Source organism: Nannospalax galili, unplaced genomic scaffold, assembly GCF_000622305.1.
Source record: "Nannospalax galili isolate Female #2095 unplaced genomic scaffold, S.galili_v1.0 scaffold87, whole genome shotgun sequence".
In the NCBI taxonomy this organism is placed as follows: domain Eukaryota; kingdom Metazoa; phylum Chordata; class Mammalia; order Rodentia; family Spalacidae; genus Nannospalax; species Nannospalax galili.
The window spans coordinates 10,123,767-10,143,670 of record NW_008360320.1 but is presented as its reverse complement, the minus strand read 5'-3'; the positions used below and the strand labels follow the sequence as shown (position 1 = coordinate 10,143,670).

The following is a 19,904-nucleotide window of genomic DNA, read 5'->3' as shown; positions in this document are numbered from 1 at the left end:
AATACAATTCTTTTTCTGAGAAGCTGAAGGAGGAGGAGTGTGTGTGTCACGCGAGCGTGGGCTACATAATAATATTCTGTTTCAAAATTGAAAATATATATATATATATATATATATATAAAGAATAATTGATTCACATGTAAACTATGTTGCTGTGTAGACTTTGTGGGGAACTGAAACAAGAAACCAAATAAAAAGGAAATGAGCTAAAGACATTAATTTTTAAAAATTAGGAAACAGGATACACAGAAATATAAAACAGTAGGTCACAGTCTCTGAGCAAGGATTTTTCTCTGTGGGTTTTCCCATAGCCTTCTCAGAGAGAAGCTTGGCTTGGCACATACTGTCACACAGAATTCACGATAAACACTCAGTCCCTATTTTTGTATCTGCTCTGAGGACTTGGCCTTCAGGTTTAGGTAAATAACTCTAAATTCCTCAGGTTTATTATAAGAATTGAATAAGATATAGATATAAAGACGTTAACTTTTTTTTTTTTATATAGGGTCTGCCTGTGTGGCCCAGGCTGACGGTTGAACATAAGATCCTCCAACTTCTGCCTGACCAAGAGTATGACACTTGCAATATGTGCCACTCTGGCCAACATGATTCACTTTCTATGTTGTTTACATATGTTGCCATCAAGATGGGAGCTTTATCTTAGTTTTTCTTTAAGAGCTATGTGTCTAATTCCATATTAGATGCAGCTGCTAATTTGATGGTTAAATAAGTCTATCACTCAATTATCACATTTTAAAAAGTCTCCAAATTTGCTCATATAAGTTATTACCCATTGTTTTTCCATATTGTTTTGTTGTATATTAAAATATATGTTAGTAACCAGAATCATGTTTTTTTTTTTTTTAACTTTTGTTGTTTATGTTTGAGATGGACTCATGCGATAGTTCAAAGGGTCCTTGAACTCACATTATAGCCCAGGGTGACTTGGAACTCATAGAAATCCTCCTGCCTCAGCCTCTCTACTGCTGAGATTACAAACATTAAGTACCATGCCAAGTTTTGTTTTCAGATATTACACCAGGTTTTCACAGAGTAAAGGAATGTTACTAAAATTTAACTGTAACCTCATAAGATTGTCCAGTGTTAACGAATACTTTTAAGAAAGATAGTTGAATATTACCCAGAATGTGATAATAGTAAACTAATCTCAATATCAAAGTAAACTCACTTAGAATTTGGTTATCCCGAATGCAGTATTAAGGGATCTACTCTGCTAAGAAAGTCCCAAACACAAGGTAAACTGTTGAGATTCTGAGTTTAACCAGAAGTATTTCTCTGTTTCCCATGGTAAAGGAGAGAGTGCATCGTCACGTCAAAAAAATTCATTGAGCTGTTTTGTTTCTTCCCTTATTCAAATGTTCTTTCTGTAAAGAAATAACCTATCTACACAACGGTGGTCAGGAATGTGGTAGCCATAATAATAAACATAGTGCGGCCATGGTAGAATAGATACACAAGCCAACAAGAACTCAGGGAAGCCATTGTAGCAGGTGTGTGGTAAGGACTTGTGCCACAGTAAAGACAAAGAACATCTCAGAGAAACTTAGAAATAGCTGAGCAAACAGGCCCACAGAGCTCTTCACAGAGTTTGCCGCACAAAGTATGGGCAGGACTGGGCTGTGTTTGTTAGGAGCCATAGCAGTTTAATACCAGCCGCTGTGTTGCTCAGTGATCTTGCTGCCGGAACCACTGCATACTTGCCATGTTTTAATAATCAGTAGTTCTGTCCTGCTGAGCACATAAAAATGAGTCCCTTGTGACCATACGCTCTTGGACCTAGTAGTCCATAACTTCTCTCTGATTCTTTGAAATCCATGATTTTATTTCTAACTGAATGACTCACAGCTCAGACTCCTGGAAGGATTTGGTTTTATGCTCAGCTAAATGACATGTCCTCTGTCTGGTTAGATATGCAACAAATTACTCTGAGTCAGAACAATGCACTATCAAACATTCAGGCATGCTGTAATCTCCTGTGATCAGGCAACCCAATCAGGACAAGGGAGAGAGACACAGTCATCTCTATCCAAGTTTCCTTTATCAGAAAACTGCCTGTAGGGACCAATTTAAAATCAAGTTGTAGACAGACAAACATGTTCTATCTTCCCCATCCACACATGGATCTAACTAAATATAGTGCCTGACAGAATGTATTAGTTATGGTAAGATGTGTGCTCATAGATGCTACTGGAATTTAGAAGATTGCTTTTAGCAAAGACATCATAACAAACTTCAGCAAAAATGTGGCATTTGATTCAGGGCTCTGAGAGGTACCCAAGATATGAGCATATAGGAAGGAAAGCAGCACATCTTAAAGAAGGGATGTGGAACGAGAAAATTCACAAGAATAGTTTCATGAGAAAGACACATAACAGTATGGACAGATATTGAAAGCACCATCAACATCAATGTTAGAATCACTAACTTTAGTAGAAAATGACAAATTTAAAGAAGAGTAAATAAAACTGGTATCCAAACTAAGACACCCAAAAGTAATGTTCAGCACCCTTAATTAAGAATATAAGGAATGGGACACCATTAGCAAATGAGAAATGGAAAGGTTGAACAGGGAAAATGCAATTGGGGTACAGGAGGAATGGCGTTTTAATGGCATCATATAAAGTTCAGGTTTACAGCTGTTGGTTAGGACTGTATATTTGTTAGAGTGTGATGAGAGCAAGGTTCAATGGCAGATGATAAAAATGAAATTCTAAAACCTCTTCCATGTCAATTTGAACTGCATGTGTTACAAATTCTACGTGCTGAGTCCGAGGTAAAAAGCACCTAGCGTACTATACAACAGGCTCAGATTGCAGGGGCCTCCTTGCATCGCTCCCTAGAGGTACAATGCTTGACAGGAATTTAATACGTACTGTCTAGGATTCTGATTTCTCTCATTAAGGAAAAATGTTTGTAGTCCTATCTACTTTTTCCCCAAATGTATCATGAATTCACACTCTTATGTCTAGCTTTTCCTTCTCAGCCAAATGTAATCCACCAAGTTTGTCCTCAGAACTACTGTAATAGCTGTAACTGTAAAAGTTTCTCCTTTAAATTCTCTTTGTTTGGGGGGTTTCATGTGTGTGAGTGCAGGTAAGTATGTACCATGGTGCATGACCAGAGGTGAAGGACAGCTTTGGGGAGTCCCTTCTCTCTTTTCACCTTGTTGAGGAAGGTTCCCTCTTTTTCCTTCCACTGTGCTACATACTCCAAGCTGGCTGGCCTACAAGATTCTGCATGATTCTTCAGTCTCTGCCTTCCATCTTTCTGCAGGAGTACTGGAATCACAGACCTGTGCCACCACATGTTGCTTTTTGAACTTGGGTTTCGAGACTGAAACTCAGGGTGTCAGGCATGTGGTAATCACTTTTATCTGCTGTAAACCAGCTCACCAGCCCCCTTTTAATTCTTATACTTATTCATAGTGCATAATAATTTTCATTTAATGAAAAACTACATCATACCATTTGCTCACTCAAAACTCGCCAGTGTTATACTGAATAACAAGCCCCATTCAATTTAGAAAAGTATCCAAAAGCCCATTTTAGCTGTAAAAGTTTTCCATGCCTAACTTCTGCCTCCAGATACTCTCCCCAGTAAGGTATCATCACTCTATCTCCCCCAACACCCTTAGGTATTAGCTGGGAAGGCCAAGCCCACCTCTTCCCCAGGACCGTTGTCTTCCTTCAAACTGAGATCTTCCTATGGTTGACTTCCTAATATGATTCAGAAATGCTCTTGAATCTTTATCAGAAAAATGCATGTGACCCCACTTAGGTAGATCATCTATACCCAGCAAATCTATCCCACTATTCTTTCTCCTTAACTCTTAAAAATCTATCTGAAATTACAGCATTTATTGTTCTTTCACAAAAAGTAACCTGTGCAAGATGAGCCTCTAATGGTACATGGTATCTTATTTTGTACCCTTCAGGAGCCACATGGCATGAACTCAACAAATAGTTGTTCTAAAAGTTTAAAAGAGGAATACATAGGTTTTGTTACACAGAATTTTCATGTGTAAATCAAGTTAACCTAAGCAGGGAGAATTTATCTCTAACACCTTTCTTGCTCAACTTCAAAACCTTAAAATTTAGGAGAAATATAAATGAGTTGGGCAACAAGTTAAAGTACATGGTTTAATCGCCATTGTTGGACCAGCAAGGTAGCTCAGCCAGTACAGTGTTTGCTGTGCAAGCCTGATGACCTGAGTTTGACGCCCGGAACCCACAGAGGAAAGAAAGAACTGAGTCCTGAACATTGGCTTGTGATGTCCACACATGTTCTGTGGCATGTGTATGCCCCCATATATACCTTGCACATACTATAATAATAAATAAAAAATGCCCCTTCAGAAAGGTTAAATGTGCTTTCCCAAACACTGGAAAGTTCTAAATGATTATGAACCAGAGTAGAATGTTGTTTCAGTAAACAGTGGGATTCTGCCTGTTCTCAGATGGTCCAGCAGCAGCAGGCAATTGAATTGATCTGGTGTCATATGGCAAAAATGCTGACATTTAAAGTTATGTTTTTATCAACATCATCTTCAAATACACTAAAGAGTCTTTTTATGATTCACTATGTCCAAAGTTTAAAAACTTATGTAAAATCCACTGCAGTTGAGTAGTAGAGCAGGACAGGGAGATGGCAAACTAGGAGGAACATTTCATGTCTCCACTTTCAAAATGTTTCTTAATTGTTAAATCTTAGTAAAATAGCTAGAGAAAGTCATACAAAACTGCTGAGGTATGGTCTACTTTTTAGGTAAGAGTGGAATAGGGCCTGGAGAGGTAGCTCAGTGGCGAGAGCACTTGCTGTTCCTCCTGCAGAGGACCTGGGTTCAGTTCCCAGCACCTATATAGTGGTTCAAAACTGTAACTCCTGTTGTAAGCTGTGATCCTTCTGGCCTCTGTGGGCACACAGGCAAACATTCATACACATAAAATAAAAATAAATATATTCTTTTAAAAATGAGTGGGATGAACAGGGTTGGGGAGATGATTTACTCAGTAAAGTACCTGGTGTAGCAACCTGCGTCTGTAATCCTCATCCTACGGCAGGCATGGAGACAAGATGATCCTAGGTAGCAGTCTAGTCTATTGGTGCTCCAGGTTTAGTGAGAGACTCTATGTCCAAAATAAAGTGAAGAGTAAATTGGGGAAGGTACCATATTATTAATATACATTATTTGTAATTTAATTTTATTATTTTCTTTTTCTTTTAAAAAAATCAGTTATATTTTATGTATTTATGGGGGGAAGCATGTGCCATGGCACACATGTGGCAGTCAAAAGACAACTTACCAGATTTAATTGTCTCTTTCTACCATGTAGGTTAGGTCCCAGGGATCAAACTCGGGTCTTCAGACTTGGTAACACGTGTCTTTACCCAGCCCTATGTTTTTGTTTTGTTTGTTTGTCTGTTTAGGGCTGGGTTTTAGTGTGTAGTCCCTCGTGGCCTGGAACTACTTGTGTGGCCAATCTGGTGTCTAACACTCAGCAATCCTGCTACTCCTCCTCACTCATGCTGGAATTACAAGTGTATGTCACCACTCCTGGCTACAAGTCTATTATTTCCGGCGATGCAAAATGGAATTTTTGTGTAAAAGCATTGAACCAGGTGGCTAGACTATGACGTCGTTTTGTTTACTTTTCACAGAACTGTTTGTAATGGAGCCCTCACCTCTTGAGCCGCCAGCAGATGCCTTGCAACGTATTGCAACTGAACTCAAATGTCACCCAACAGATGAGCAGGTAGCTCTCCGCTTGGATGAGGAAGATAAACTGAGGCACTTCAGGGAGTGTTTCTATATCCCCAAAATGAGGGATCTGCCCTCAAGTAAGAATACTGGGAAGGGTTTACATAAATCAATTTAGTAATTAATTTACTTTTGCTGCAGCATGTGTTTGTCATAAATCTTTGAAATACCTTTGTTCCATTACATAATAGAGCCATTACAATTGTTTCTGAGAAACAGCAGGCCCCTGGCCCTACTAAATCAACCTGTCTACCTACCTGTGCATCATATTCTTTATGTTTCTTATCCTCCTCTGAATAAAATACTTATGGGTGCTTACACTGTCACCTACTGCTCTGAACAATGCAGTGACTGATGGAAAAGTATAGACGGAGGCATTCACTTGTTAGCATTTAAAGCACAAAGCAATTCTTTTCAGTGTGATATTATAACGTTTCTTATTTTGTAGCATCTTGATGATAGCATAGTGTTTGTCTGCAAGTGAATGGTTTTTGTAGCCTAGCTGTATTAGGAGAGATTTTATGTGAATAACTATCTTTGTATTCTGTAAAGAAAGCAAGTACTGTAAGAGCTACCCAAGAAACTCATACAGCAGTTCTAGACATGATAGAGTGACCTGATCGGTTTTGATTTGTACTCTTAAATGTAGGTAGCACAGGTACCAAAACATGAAGCATGTCATATTGAGCATTGCTATGCTTCACATCAACCTAAAAGGGTTGTCCCACCAAAATCAGCTACATGCTTTATGCAGCCGAACGTCTGCATTTTTGCCCTTCAGAGTATATAAAACAGGTATAATTTTGAATATTCTGAATCCAAGAACCTAATACTGTTTCATGATAGCTTTGGGTCATACTATCATTTGCTTTACATGCACAAAGCACATCAAGAAACACTCTCCTGAAATAAAGCATTTATACTTTCAATCCATCTACGACTGCTATATCCAGCATCAGGCATAATTTTGGAAAGGTAAAAGAGGGTCTCAAACAATCTATTCCAGAGAATTAATGCATGTAGCTCAAAATTGAACATATAAATAATTAAGATGTTAACTTTGGGTATGTGGATTTTACCATATTGTTTTTATATTTATTAAAAAAATAAAAGTTTCTATTAGAACAATGGCATTGTATGTAATAAAGTACATTCTATTATTCTCATTCTAGGAATCACAATTCCTTTGATTACTCATCCAGCAGACAGTGATTCTAAGGAGTTATAGCTTGGGAAGGAAGGTACTGCTAATTCTTAAAAGTAAAAAGAGCTTCAATAAATAATTTAAACAAATTTTTAAGAAATAGAGTTTCAGATGGTAGAAATTTTTAGTTCATTAAAACAAACCATGGTCCCCTCACTAGTAGCATGAGGGGTTAACTGGAACACTGTTAGTAATGCTGGGTCCTGGCTTCTGCTCCAGAGTTCCTGAATCTCAGGCTGAGGCTGAGGCTTTGTCATTTATTAGAGAAGAGATTTGGTGGTATCCTAAAGGAAGATCAGTGATTCTCCATTTTCAGTATCCTCACTATCTGTACTTCTGACTCAAGGAATCATCCATCCAACAAATATTTATTCACCATATCTTATATCTGACACACTCCTCTCAGAATAACTCCATGAATTAAGCAGAAATGTTGAATTTTTAACTAGTATAAGAAGACAGTAAAATTACAAAGAACACAGTATATGCTTCACTATGAGGTATCACTTTGCAGACTGTGAAGATGGGAGTTATTTTGCCCAAGGTAGTGTGGGATGGAAGTGCTGATAAGGTGGGACCTGTGTGGGGAGAGGAAGGAGGTGAGAAACTGAAGCCTGTGAAGACACAGGTGAAGGAAGCTGAGCAAGAGCTTCAGTTTGTGCTGTGCAAACAAAACAGCAGGCTCAGGGACAAATAATGGTGGTTTCTCTTCCATTTTATTTTTTACAAGATAAAAATGCATCAAAAGAATCAAATTCCCCATCCTAATAAAACTTTCCGACAGCATGTAACAAAGATATATAGTATCTCAAATTACTTTAGCAGACCAATGCAAAAGCAAAAACAAGGGCTTTCTTCTTATTGAAATTTTATGCATTTCATACATTTTGATCACATTTAGAGCCCTTCCCCTGTCTGCGCCTCTCTTATAGCCCCCCACCGAATTTCATGTACTCTGCCATATGTATTAAGGCCTATTGAGCCACGTTTACTTCCCTAACTGTCCTTAGGTGTGTATCCATCCACTGGAGACTGGTTAACCTATCTAGTGTCACACCTTTAAGGAAAACCGACTCTCTCCCTCTCCCAGTAGTTATCGGTTCCAATAGTTTCCACCTCTATGCTGGGCTATATTATCTGGCTTGAGCTTGTTTGAGTCTTTTGTATGCTGTTACTATTGCTGTGAGTTTATATAAGTAACTTAGGAGCTGTCTGGCAAATTGTTTCCTTATGGGCATCTACTCACTACCTCTAGCTCTTACAATATTTTTGCCCATTCCTTTTCAATGATCCCTGAGTCTTGGGTGGCAGAGGTTTGATGTAGGTTAACAATTCAGGGACAAGTTCTCTACGTCTTTTATTCTCTGCATTTCAGGCAGTTGTGATATTCTGGGTTAATCACCATCTGAAGCATGAGGAAGCTTCACTGCTGAGAGCTGAGAGATGAATTAACATTCTTTCTGCCCTGTGTTCCATTGTGTTTCCTGGGCCTCAGGTGTTGAGATTGCATTGTAGATGTTTCACTTGGGCCTGTGGTCCTCAAAGATAATTATTCTGTGTTTAACAAGTTCTGGAACTTCATGAGTCTTCGTTTGTTGCAAAAAAGAGCTTCTTTGATGAGTGGTGTTCTAGTTTGCCTTCAATTGCTGTGACAAAACACTCTGACCAGTACCAACTTTGAGAGGAAAGAGTTTATTTGGCTTACATCTCACGGGTTAAAGTTCATCACCTATGGAGCCCAAGGTAGGAACTCAGAGCAGTAACCTGGAAGCAGAGGATGGAGCAGAAGCCATGGAAAAACACTGCTTACTGGCTTGATTCCCTGGCCCATGCTCAGCCTGCTTTCTTTTTTCTTTCTTTCTTTCTTTTTTTTTTTTTTTTTTTTTTTTTTTTGTCTTTTTGTCTTTTTGAGACAGGATTTCCCTGTAGCCCCAGCTGGCCTGGAACTCACTGTGTAGATCAGGCCGCCCACAAACTCACAAAGATCCACCAGCCTCTGCCTCCCAAGTGCTGGGATTAAAGGCATGCGCCACCACACATGGCTCAGCCTGCTTTCTTATACAATACGGAACAACCTTCCCATGGGTGGCACTGCCCACAGTGGGCTGGACCCTCCCTCATCACTCAACAATCAAGAAAATGCCTCACAGACTTAGCTATAGGTCGGTACAATAGAGGTAATTCCCCGGTTGAGGGTCCCTCAACCCAGGTCTGTCAAGTTGACAGCTAAAGCTATCCAGCACAAGTGGTAAGATACATACTTGTCTGTAAATATAAAGACTCATTTTTAGAATATAGTAAGACATTATATTGGTCTAGGGATGTGACAAAAGTAGGTTTTTCTTTGGAGTTTATGCCATCTCCAGCCATGTGAACTTGGTTATGTTTACAGAAACATAAGTTCCCTTTTATTGAGCAAGACTTAAGTCCAGTTAGACAAGTGTTGATTACCCCCAAGATAAAAGTCCCACTGCTATATCAGTAGACAGTGTTTTCTGGTCTGGTCATTGTTGTAGTTTGTAGACTTTACAGCTGGATGGGATCATTTATTGGTTTTCTCCCTTGGCAGTTTGCATAGTATCTTTTGATACTGTGGGAACTAGTCTTCAGGGAGAATGCTTCCAGGTCAGTTCCAGTTTGTTTGTTCCAAGTTCTTTGTCTGAGGTATGTCTTGTCTAGCAGTAGGGTCTGAACTTCAAGTTCTGGGAAGCAATTAAGGGCTGCAGCAATAGCCTAGAGTATTTAGAGAATCTCTTGGACTACCGTGAACAAAACCTTGAAAGGAAGTTTCCATGCCTGGCACTGTGCTTTTATATATATATATATTAGGTTTTTGAACTAATACATTTCCCTCTGGTTTTTCATACCACCTAAGTGCTATTTATATTAAAAAACTATAAAATTAGTAAGCCTGGGCAATGAAAATCAAACAAGACAAGGTAGCAAGGTATAGAAAAATGAAAGCAACACAACTCCCAATAGCAGACATTTATTTCTCTTTGGTTTTTGCTAAAAGGTCTTGCTATGTATCCCAGCCTGGGCTAAACCTGATGGTTCTTCTTATTCAACCGCCCAAGGGCTGTCATTACAGGTGTGCACCACTATGCCCAATTTCCATATCAAATATCTTATTATCTTAGGAAAGCACTACGTTTATTTACTGGCCTGAAGATTATGAGTTTTGGTATTTAATTTTTGAAATTATATACTCTAGATATTAATCCACTGTTTGATGTATAGTTAGCAAGACACTTTTCCCAATTTGTGGGCTACTTTTTCTGTTAATCGCTTCCTTTTCTAAAGAAAAGCTTTTGAATTTCATACAATGTTATTTGTCAGTTCTCTGGATTATTTTCTGTGCTATCAGAGTTCTTTCCAGAAACTGCTTGCCTACACAATTGTCTTAAATTATTTTGCCTATGTTTTCCTCTAAGCAGTTTCAAAGTTTCAGGTCATATGTTAATGTCTTTGATCCATTTTGAATTGGTTTTTGTGCAAGTTGAGAGTTAAGGATCTAGCTTTAAAGAATATATATACAGAAATACATTTTAATCCTTTTTTAAGTTTTTCTTTTCCTTAGTGTGTGTTTTGCATATTTTTGCAAAAGATTAAGTGGTAGGATTTTTTCAGTGTCCTCTATGCTATTTCATTGGTTTACATGTCTGTTTATGGGTCAGTATCATGCTGGTATTATTACTATGGCTCTATAATTTGGGATCAGGTATTGTAATATCTGAAACATTGTTCTTTCAAAGGGTTTCAGGTAGCTATCTGTGAGTTTGAGGCCAACCTGGTCTACATAGTGAGTTCCAGGACACTTGAGGCTACAGGGAGACAGACCCCCATCTCAGAAAGACAAAAAATAAAATAATAAATAAATGCATTTTCTTTGATTGATAGAAATTTTCTGAGATTCCACTATGGAAAGGATGACAATATTTTAGTGAATGGTGTTGTTCGTAAAAATAAATATTATTCTTCAGGTCCTACCCAAAAACAGAAGGAAGGAAAGAAGTAGAGAGGGACAGGAGAGGGAAAGCCTAAGTGGTTTATCAGGTGCCCAGCATTTTATGGGTTAATGTAACTGGCAATAAGACCACAGAAATTAAAGTAATGGAGGCAAAGAAATGGACTGAGACTCTAGAGAAACCTGAAATACTTATTAAACAATTGATATAATATTAGGAGACACAACTTGAGCCATACTTTATGGTCTAGGTGAATGGTGGTGACATCAGTCATGTAATTAGTTTTAGACAACTCTTATTCTTAAAAAGAATCTCTTTTGTTTTTCTTCTATCTGTGGCTTTGACTTAGAGTCCAAGAAGCTGAGTTCCAACAGGGTTGGAAAGTGTGCAGAGACTAGGAGGAAAGGATAGAGCAGGTGTGTGTGCTCTCCTTTGAAGAGGTTTCAGGTGCCTCCTCCTAACATGTTCCCACTTACCTGGACAAAAAGGATGCTGATATGTCACTTTCATTCTTGATCGTCACATACAAAGCTCACAATACTAACCATAAAAGGATAATGGAACTTAAGATATGGCTAGTAGTTGGTTTTGCTCTCAAAACACAAATTTGGGAGTCCATCAATATTTAGGTAACAGTTGAAATCCAGGTATCAATGGTAGGAATTATACTTACCACTCGAAGGAGTTTGTAGAAACAAAATTTTAAGCATGAGAACGATAAACTGCAAAGAACAGGACAAAGAGAAGAAGAAAAAAATGGAATGTGTGCAGAGAGGCCTTCAAAGAACCTAGAGCACTTAGCATTTGCTGCCATCACAGAGACTGTAAGTGGGCCCTCACATTCCAGCAGTTGGAGAGCACTGTTAAACAGGCTGGCCTTTCATCATGTCGTTGGAATGACTGTGGGGCTATAGTTTGCAGATGTTATTGAAGGAGTGAAAGATTGGAAATTGGAGTTTAGAACCATATTCCAGGAATCCTTGCTGTGAAAGGAAGAAAAGCAATGTTCAGAAGGGAGTGCAAGAACCCATGGACATCTATCAAGGGAGGCAAGGGCCTGACTGTGGCTGAACATTGAGAAAAAGAAGTCGGGAGAATGTAGAGCAGAAAGATAAGATTTTCGGCTAAGAAGGCTTTATACTAGCTCTGTTGCCTGCTCATACTTTTTCAGCTTCTGGAACCCATGACCCTAAGATAATGTGAATTGCTAAAAAACAGTCTTTGCCAGCTCTCAAGAGATGTATAGCCATAGTGGACAAGGTCAACAATTCAAATGGATGTTTCTTGAAGAACACCCAGGGACTCACCAATCCTCTTATGCCCCGAAATATGGTCCCTGTTGCCTCTGAAATGGCCAGAGGCTGTAAGTAAAAACATTTTTATCAAATCCATGTTTTCTCCTTGGCCTGTAGCAAGTTCTGCTTTATCTTTTCATTGTATTTTCCCCTAAGGGGAATTTATTTTCAAGACTATGGAAAAACCATTTTTTTTTAAATCCTCAAAGCACATCCTTTCACCATTCCAGATCTCAGAGAGGACAAACACGTTTAAAATTAGAAAAGACAGTCAGGATCGAGTACAAGTCCTGTAGTGAATTATATACTGTCCTCAATCTTCCTCTTAGAATACAAAGTCTTATGGGCTTTGGGGGAGTGTAACCTTGGCTCCCCATAAAGAAAAAGATCACCAGTGTTCCCTCGGGACATTAGACTCTAATAAGATATTGCTTCTGTGTGCAGTATTAATAAGCCATACAACAATACAAAGACCTACCTTATTTCATTCTGAACAATAGTAGACATAGATACAAGTTTTATCCAGTCAAATGTACAACCAGAGTAATGTATGGTTGTAAGAGGAGTAAATCTTTGTAACCAGATACTAGAATTGATCAAGAATAGAATATTGTCAGCACCCAGGAGATTGCCCGGTTCCCCAGAGGTTACCCTGACCCCTAGGAGCTCGCCCTGTCCTCAGGAGATTGCCCAGTCCCAAGAAGATTAGTAGCCTCTTTCAGTTTCCAAAAGTTGCCTTGCTCTTTGAATCTCTTTTCTGTTTATTCCACCCAATTTGGGAAGTGGGTTCAGTTCTGAAAGTTTTCATTTTGCTGATAGGCAGTTTGCATAGAGCATGAGTTCAGTGGCTTATGCAACCCCATCTGATTGTCTTCTGGAATCCCCTGTCCCCTGCAGTACCTAACTCATGGGGACTCACATTCCTATACCTCTAGCTAGAAAACTGGGACTCCAATTTGCTGTGTATTCTTTTTTTCCCATGACTCTGCTGCCTCAGGTACCCAGAGCAAAATGACATGAAACAAAGCAACCAAGTATCCCATATTACTTCCCTCCAGTATCACCACAGGGGCCACAGAGATAGAGTGGAGACTAGTATGAGCAGAAAACGAACAAGCAACTGCAGTATCTTTTCATTCTTCATAAACTTCAGGGATGTGCCTACCTCCTGTGATAGAAAGTGAAGGCCTGGAAGAGTTGTTAAAATTCCTGCAATGTAATGGTTGCTAGGAACTTTGAATGGTGGCTAAGAACTTTGGAAAAAGAACCAGGATAAGATAAGAAATGAGAATGGGGAGGTAAACAGGAGTCTTCCCCCAGCCCCTGGCAGTTACCTGGATAGAAGTCTTTGTTTTCCCAAACTGCAACATTCTCATAACCTTTACCAAGACAGAAGTCTTTGTTTTCCAAACCTGCCACATTCCTGTATCATTTTGACCATGTGTTACTTGTAAACCACTTACTTAAGTGTCACATATGTATTATCATATGTATTATTTGCCCCTTGCTTGCATTTCTCACATGAATATAATTGGGGGGGGGGGGGCTGACTCCTTTATGACCTGACTGGCTGTTGGTCTCTGATTTTTCCATAACATTCTGCTCTTAGCAGAAATAGGAACAGCAGGATTCTCTTAGAATTCTAACAGCCCAGTTCAGTCTATGGTTTGGAGTTTCAGGTTGTCTGTGAGTTCCCCAAGGAGACCAAGAAAACATGAAGCTCAGTGTCAGTTTGGTTGTATTTCCAGTTCTGATCTTTTATCTTAAACTACATACTATTTAATAATGAAGTTATAGCCCAATAAGATTGTCAAAAATTGAAAATACTGCTAATTGAAAATGCATATAACCTACTGAACATGCCTTAGCAACAGAGTACAGGCAAAGGGCAGGTTTACCACCATGGTCGCATGGGTGCCTGGGGGCTGTGCCTTGTGAATGCTGAGTGTGCCACTACCCAGGGAAAAATCAAACTTCAGAACTGGAAGGATAATTTCCACTGAATCAATGATGTTGAAAATGATTTTCATCATGTAATGTCTAGAAACTATGAGTAAAGTTGAAAAACTATGACTGAGTTTAAAAAACTGTTCAGTTAAACCACCCCACATGAGGACTGTGTCCCTATTACTCTTTCAAACTTCTCAGAGCCACTAGACACCCCACAATAAATTCACTGTGTCAAGTTGAAGTTTACTTCACTGTGTCAAGTTGTGTCTCACTTCTGCAGAAGAGTAAAGGACAAGCAGGGTTTCAGGAGTTCAGTGAAAAACAAATACCTATGATAGTTGAACTGCATTTAAAAGAAAGAAGTTTATTTTACAACATTTTTAAAACAGAATATGTTAGCACAGACTTCCATTTTAATGACCAGAAACAGAACTGCTCATTTGGAATATGACACACAGAATTACAGGTAAATAATGAAAGCAAACAAGGCCTTCCCTCATTGCTTTGCTTTGGAGGCATCTTTGCCTCCAAGTAAAATTTTGACCCAATTCCATGAAGGACTATGATCTCAGATTTATGGGCATAAGCATAAATCCCAGCTAAGTGCTTTTCCAAGCTGCTGAAATGCAGTTCACTGTTGCCAACAGTAATAACAAGCCAGTCACATTAGTATCACAATTATTAAGATTGGAACAATTTTACAATTAGACAATTCTTACTCCACAAATTCATATTAGATGTCTGAATTCCTCTCCCAATGCTAGGGTTCCAAATAATCAAAACACAAATAAAATAAACACAGCTGGGATCTCTGTGCTTTCTATTACTAATTAAAACACAATCAGCAACAATTTCATATTCATTAACCTGAAAAAAATATCTCTGAAGAACATCTTTATTTTATTTCCTTTCCTTTTCTTATCTTTTTTTTCCTTTCTCCTCCTTAAATATGGAAAAAAATTCTCAATTTAAACAAAATTGAAAATAAAAAGCCAAAGCAATTTTTTTTCCCAATTTTCTCAAAGATGTACTCATAGCGTACAAGTGATAAGACAAAAGCCCTGGTCAGGATTCTCAGCAGAAGGAGCTGAACCACAAGTCCTGGAGAGGAGACTGGAGAGGAGTTGTGCAGAAGCAGGAGGAGCCTGGTTAATGGCCTAGTCACTCTGGGAAGAACTGAGGTCCACAGACCTGAAAATTCTTCTCTCAGGGCAGCAGGCTCATTGTCATACAGGAAAGAGAAACAAAGGCAAGGCCTGAGGTCCTCAGAGGCCACCAGCATGTGGGTTGGTTCATTATTACTTTGGACCATTGTGTCAGAATCTGCCTTGCAGGGCTTTGTGGTAATAGGAAGGTCACTGTAGCTTCTTCAGGATTATTTATTGTTCTTGGTGAAAGGCAATTTTAGGAGACAAAGGCTTGAGTCCCCAAAAGGAAGGAAAGGAAGCAAGAGGAAGACAGATACAAAACAGAATTCACCATGTCTGTGACCTGGTCCTTCAAATTTCCAGTGGCAGGCCATCATTCCATTCTCCTTTGATTGGTGCTGAACATACAATATGTACATACAAACAATAGTACAGTTAAAGTTACTAATTGGAACAACACTACCATAACATCCTTAAAGCTACCTGTCACATAGCCTGTCACAAAGACTTTCACTGTGACATACTCTCATACATATTTGTGGGGAAGGACAAGTTATCAGCATGCACAAGTCCAGTGGCAAGGTCAAACCAGACAAAAATCCCAACATAGACATGGGGAAATGGGTTAGAAACCCCAACCAAAACTAATGAAATGGGGAGAAAGAACTTGCCCTAGAGGGTTCTTAGTCTCGTTCATAAAAGAATTTCAGAATGGACCTAAATGGAAGCTTTTAAGACAATTGTATTAGAATTTTAATGAAAATCCTCAGGACAGGGAGCTGGTAATCTCATAAGCTGCCTCAAGGTATAGAATGGAGGGGAGAAAAAAAGAAGTGCGTGAAGTCATGCAAGTTTAGAGCCTGCATGGAGGTCAGACACATGGCTGAATGATGGCCACATGGCTGGGAGAACGAAGCTTTAGAGAAAAAGTAAAGAAATAAAAGACACTGGGTAGCCCAAAGCATTAAGGAAAGCATGTTTAGAAAAGGGATATGAAGAAGAAAAGGAAAGATTATACTTTTCTGAAGAATTCAGAAACGTCAGCAGACTTATAGAGACCTACATGTCTGCACGTCTGTCGCTGGGTCCAAAAGCTCTGCACTAGTAGGTGGGATTGCAGGCAGGAAAAGTTCACTATCTCATTAATGCGCTAGGTGTTCCACCCATCTATTTAGCATAATTTAAGGTGATCCTGCCTTCCTAGGAGTGGTCCTATGACCAGGTGATTGACCAGTGAGACTGGAAAGGTGAGTCTTCCAACAGATAGACTAGAGATTTTGTAGTCTTGAGTAATTAAATTTATGGGGCTATTTGCTACTCTAACACTAAGAAACTTAAAATACTTTTATTGAGTTTTTGTGCATTTCATATAATACATCTTAATCAAATTTAGACCCCCGTCCCTGCAACCTAAGGAACGTTTGGCAATTAATGGCTCTTGGGAGGGGGAAAGACAGTGTCTTTTACAGAGTTGGGACTCTTGGTGGACCCAGTGGATGGATTCACACTGAAGGACATTGAGAGACATAAATAATTGAATTCTTTTAAAGAAAATAAACAGTGTATTTCTTGTAGCAGTGTGTGTGGTTTTGCATTAAATGGCAGACGGTCTTTAATTTTTGAAACAAATGTTCTTTTTAGGCATTATGCTTCACTGAGATATTTATTTTCTTTTTCTTTTTTTCTCTCCCATACACTTGCAGGCCAAAATACTTCCATAACAATTCTGTTATAGTAACCACAACAACCTATGTTGTGAGTTCAATGCTTCACATGATGAGAGATGTACACGGTCCAGGCATATTATAATAAGTCAGTGCTTATCAGAGCAGCTTTGGGATCTGGAATGTTCTCTTAAGTCACAGATTTCAGCTTTGATTCAGCTTTGTTCCTTTTGTGTCTTAGACTCCCCCTAAAGTATGATAGGCAAGGAGTGGAATTCTCTAGTTCAGAGAAAAAAATCAAACCTAGGAAATATTTTTTTTTTAAAAAGAACATTTATTTCAAAAATTAAAGAATGTCTGCCATTTAATGCAAAACCACATACTTTAAAAATGTTCTAATAACAGACATTAATTACACAGACAGATTTTTTAAAATATTTCATTTATTACTTTTTATTTTATGTGTATGAGTGTATTGGCTGCATGTATGTGCACCCATGTCGTGCAATGCTGTTGAGGTCAGAAGAGGGCTTCAGATTCCCCTGAAACTGGAGTTAAGGACAGTTCGTAGCCACCATGTGTGTGCTGGGAATCGAACCCAGGTCCTCTGCAAGAGCAGTCAGTGCTCTTAACTACTAAGCCATCTCACCAGCTCCCCAGACAGATTTTTTTTAAGTTCACCCTTCTGAAATTGAATGAATGCAACTTTAGCCAGTTACAGTGAACGCTGGTTTATCAATGTACAGCAACACTTAGGCTGCAGGTACACATGAGGCACCCAATAGCTGAATCACTGACATAATTCATTTCATAAAAATTTCATCTTGAAGAATATATTTTACATAGATAAACCAATCATTTAAAAAACTTTTGGGACTTCTTTGTAAAAATGTATGATCACTTCAGAGTATCCTCTGTAATTTGAGAAAAGTAAATAATAATAATAACAATAACAACAACAGGCTAGAGAAATGGCTCAGCAGTTAAGAGCACTTGCTGCTCTTCCAGAGAACCTGAATTCAGTTTCTGACACCCATGTCAGGACACTCACAAGTGCCTCTAACTATGTCTCCAGGCAGTCACTAATATCCTCTACTGGACCCTGTGGCCACCCACACATATAACAGATACTCAGACATACACATATGTGCATATGAATAAAAATTAATAATATTTATAATAAAATGTGTTTTCTGCATTAAACCAGCTTCGTTTTCAATGTGAGACTTTTGTTGTACTCTTGGGAAATTCCATTAACCTGGAAAAACCCATTTGTGTTTTATCTGTTAATTTTATTTTTACTTTTGTTGTGTAGTTTGTTTTTGCTGTTGTTTTTGAGTCATGGTCTTTCTGTAGCTTCAGCTGGTCTGGAAATTATTATGTAGACCAAGCTGGTTTGGATCTCAGAGCTCTGCCTGCCTCTGCCTACAAAGTGCTAGGATTAATGGTGTGAGCCACCACAGATGGCTATTTTTAAAATTTTTATGCATATGACTGTTTTGCCTGTATATGTATAAGTTTACCCATGTCATGCAATGCCTGTAGTGGTGTCAGATCCCCTGGGATGGAGATACAGAGGATTGTTAGCCCCCCACCCATGGGTACTGGGAACCAAATCTGGGTCCTCTTCAAGAGAAGCCAATGCTTTTAACCAATGAACCATCTCCCTAGCCCCTCTTTATTTAGTTTTATATTTGTCATGAAAGTGGATTAAGTACAAGACTAAAGTGGCTTATGCAAATAATTTGTTGAGTGAATTTCTTAAGTGCTTATAAGGAGCTCTATTCAGGAACAATTAAATTACAATCTTTGATTCAAACTCGGGCACTGGTATTTTTTTTCTAGGTTTCTAATATGATGGACTAGAAGGTAAAATCTAAAGAAATTATATAAAGATTAATTTAGTATTTACAGTATTTGTAGAATCATTTCCTGAAGAGATGGTCATAAGCACTTTCAAAAGCAGCAAACATACATATATAATTATGTATATTTATGTTATTTTAAAGTAAGTGGTAGTTTATCTCTTTCAGTCCATAATATCTGAAACTGAAAAGTAATATAGATCTAATTAGGAACATATTTGACCAAATTATGTTATTAACTGGAAGCTTTAAATGTCTGTTGAATGCATTTTTGTGTGTGGAAGGCAATGTCATAGAAAATTCATATGTAAGGAAGACATAAAACTCTAATTACAATCTTAATGTGATTATGAGTTAAAATAGCTTCATTAGTATGCCTACAGTTATTAAAGGGACATAATTCCTTTGAATCACATCAACCCAGTGAAAACCAGCAGAACTTAAATATACTTGACATCCCCTTGCTGGAAGTGTGGCTTCAGGTCTGGAAAGATGCTGTGAGGTAAGAGGCCAGGGAGCAACTGGGGAGCTGTTAGGGTCAGGAGCTGAAGAGCTGGGTGACCACTTCAGGGAGCTGGCTCTCTCTAATGCAGAGAAGTTTCTGAGGAACTTGAAAAAACTGCCTTATGAGGGAAGGAAGTGAAATAAATGCACCCATGCCAGAGTAAGTCTTCCTTTTCTTTTATGTTGTTGGTCATTTGGGGTTTGTTTCTCTTGTTTTCCCCAATATATTGGAGGAATTAGGAACAGCAATGGAGAGGAACGAAACAAACTGCACATCACTTTCCCAAATTAAGTCAAGAATAGGGTGAAATTTCAAGGCCAGTGTGTCTTTGAAGTTTTCATTTCATGTTTTTTTTTTTTCCAGTTAATTATTTATTTAATAACCACATACTTAGAAGAAGCATTTCATTACAACAGCATTGACATATTCAATAACAATTTTCTGAGCTAAGATGCATCTTTTTCAGAATTGGCTATAAATTTTTAGGTTTACAGTTGAATTATTACAGTTATACAATATTGTACTC

General features: G+C 38.4%; 1 protein-coding gene across 5 annotated transcripts in view; it reads left to right on the top strand.

Moving 5' to 3' along the window:
- The window catches only part of Kynu (kynureninase), a 150,828-nt gene that overhangs the window by 1,943 nt on the left and 128,981 nt on the right, over positions 1 to 19,904 (top strand). For 4 of the 5 annotated variants that reach the window (XR_003848110.1, XR_003848109.1, XM_029559707.1 and 1 more), the window contains exon 2: positions 5,680 to 5,859. Coding sequence is in view for 2 of the 5 variants with exons in the window: in XM_029559707.1 (XP_029415567.1) it covers positions 5,691 to 5,859 (169 nt within the window). In the remaining 3 variants the exon portion in view is untranslated. Of the gene's footprint in view, positions 1 to 5,679; positions 5,860 to 19,904 lie in introns of those variants that run through there. The other variant, XM_029559708.1, reaches the window with a different exon arrangement.